The sequence below is a fragment of the Watersipora subatra genome, chromosome 4, assembly GCF_963576615.1.
Source record: "Watersipora subatra chromosome 4, tzWatSuba1.1, whole genome shotgun sequence".
Lineage (NCBI taxonomy): Eukaryota > Metazoa > Bryozoa > Gymnolaemata > Cheilostomatida > Watersiporidae > Watersipora > Watersipora subatra.
In genome coordinates, this window is record NC_088711.1 from 55,005,474 (window position 1) to 55,007,244 (window position 1,771).

Genomic DNA, 1,771 nt, shown 5'->3' on the forward strand with positions numbered 1-1,771 from the left:
GTAAAGTGGAAAATCTACACTTTTACTGGCAGATGTAAGGTGCAAGCCTCACACATAACTGAAGCTGGATGATCGGTGACAGTGGCTGACATAAAATCAGCATTTGTGAATTTATTGGTGTCATAAAGTAAGATTCCTGTCGCTCTAAATCCAAAGATAATGTTTTCAGGTGTCTGGGATTGGTGTAGAGCTCTGGCAGCAAGGCCAGCTATCTGGTATAGACTGATCATTTTTCTGGCATTGTCCAACACCTAACCATTTTGGGCAGACGTGTAATACCTACAATTAAGACAACATTGTGTCTAAAATGTATCATAACTGAATCTGAAAACGTCAAGAAATATTGGCTCAATAATATAGTTATATACTTTAGTTTAGTTTCAATAGGCCTACTTTTTCAAAAGTTCATAGACAGATTCGTCTAATGGTTGAAGATGGTTGGTCACATGTGGCGGAAATATGAGAAGCACCACGTTGTTTTCTTTCGCCATTTCAATTGCTTCGTAGGACAAATGGCTTTGGTGGTTATCTAAAATCAACAACACTGGTGACTCCTTAAACGGTTTGCTGAAGCTGATGAAATGTGCCATCCACTTATTGAAGTTTGAAGCTGTCATCCAGCCACTCTCATGAACTAGCCCTAGACTGCCTGTTGGAGAATTGGTCATGTATGACTTCAGATTACGCTCAGTTTTGCGTGGCCAGATAAATGTAGGTGGAATTGAATTGCCCTCAGTGCTTATGCAACAAGGGAGACTAAGATGCCTCTTTCTCCAGAAGTAACCTGACCAACTTGCTTCATAGCTCTAAGGGCAATAACCTTGGGCGGTACATGAACTGTAGTTAAGCCAGTTTTGCCCATTTTGTAGATACTGTTAGTAGTGAAATTGTTCTTGCCATGGACTTCTTTGAGATTTTCAAAAAATTGCCAACTGTATGTTTATTAAATGCTGTAGATCTGGCAAGGTTAGTTGCCTCCGGTTTCTTGAGAGATAATGCCGGATTCCGCTCCATAAAATTCAAAAACCAATCTTTTTCTACAATTTTATTTTCATTCAAAGACTGTGTGACACTGATATTTTTAGCAGATACAAATGAATATGCGAGGCGCCGTGCTTCTTCCATCGTCAATCCATAATTCATGTGAGCAAACGTTATCAAATATTCGACAAGCTTTGCCTCTGACGCAGCGTCAAAAGCTAAGTGTGAAGCAACATAGCCTATATATTTTCTTTTACAAAATCTACACAAAGCGGATTTGTTAACACCTGCATTTCTTGCTGCCTCTCTCAAGCTAAAATTGTCCGCAGTCATTAAGTGAATAGCGTACTGAAGCTTCTCATTCGAATTTTTGTTACCTCTGTCAGTTTCTATCTTGTAGCTTCTCACCATGTTTTCTGCTGATTCGTAATGAACACGTTTGACATCTACGCGTAGGCTTGCCTACATAACATTTACATTACATTAAAGATATAATACTACATGGAACATGATTGCAGACAAATGGTGCACTAAACTAGCAAGTTAATTATACATGGTATTGCATTAGAGGCAAGTTGAGACAGTGTCTCAACTTGCCCCACCGACGCTGTCTCAACTAGCCCCCTCACTTCTTTTAATGACTGAAATGCTCCAATTTAAAAATTTTTTTCATTTAAATCTATAAATTTGGTGAGTTATGGTGAACATCTAGAACTAAAATGTGGTTAAGTTTCAGCTTTGTGATACAAACTACTTTCTCAGAATTCAAAAATATCTTTCTATGGAAATA

General features: G+C 38.3%; 1 protein-coding gene across 1 annotated transcript; it reads right to left on the reverse strand.

Moving 5' to 3' along the window:
• Nucleotides 1-389: 389 nt before the first annotated feature.
• Nucleotides 390-1,392, reverse strand: LOC137394357 (uncharacterized). The gene is made up of 2 exons (XM_068081071.1): nt 934-1,392; nt 390-806 (listed from the first exon to the last, which is right to left on the reverse strand). The coding sequence occupies exons 1-2, from the start codon at nt 1,390-1,392 to the stop codon at nt 390-392; spliced, it is 876 nt and encodes a 291-aa protein (XP_067937172.1).
• Nucleotides 1,393-1,771: the final 379 nt, after the last annotated feature.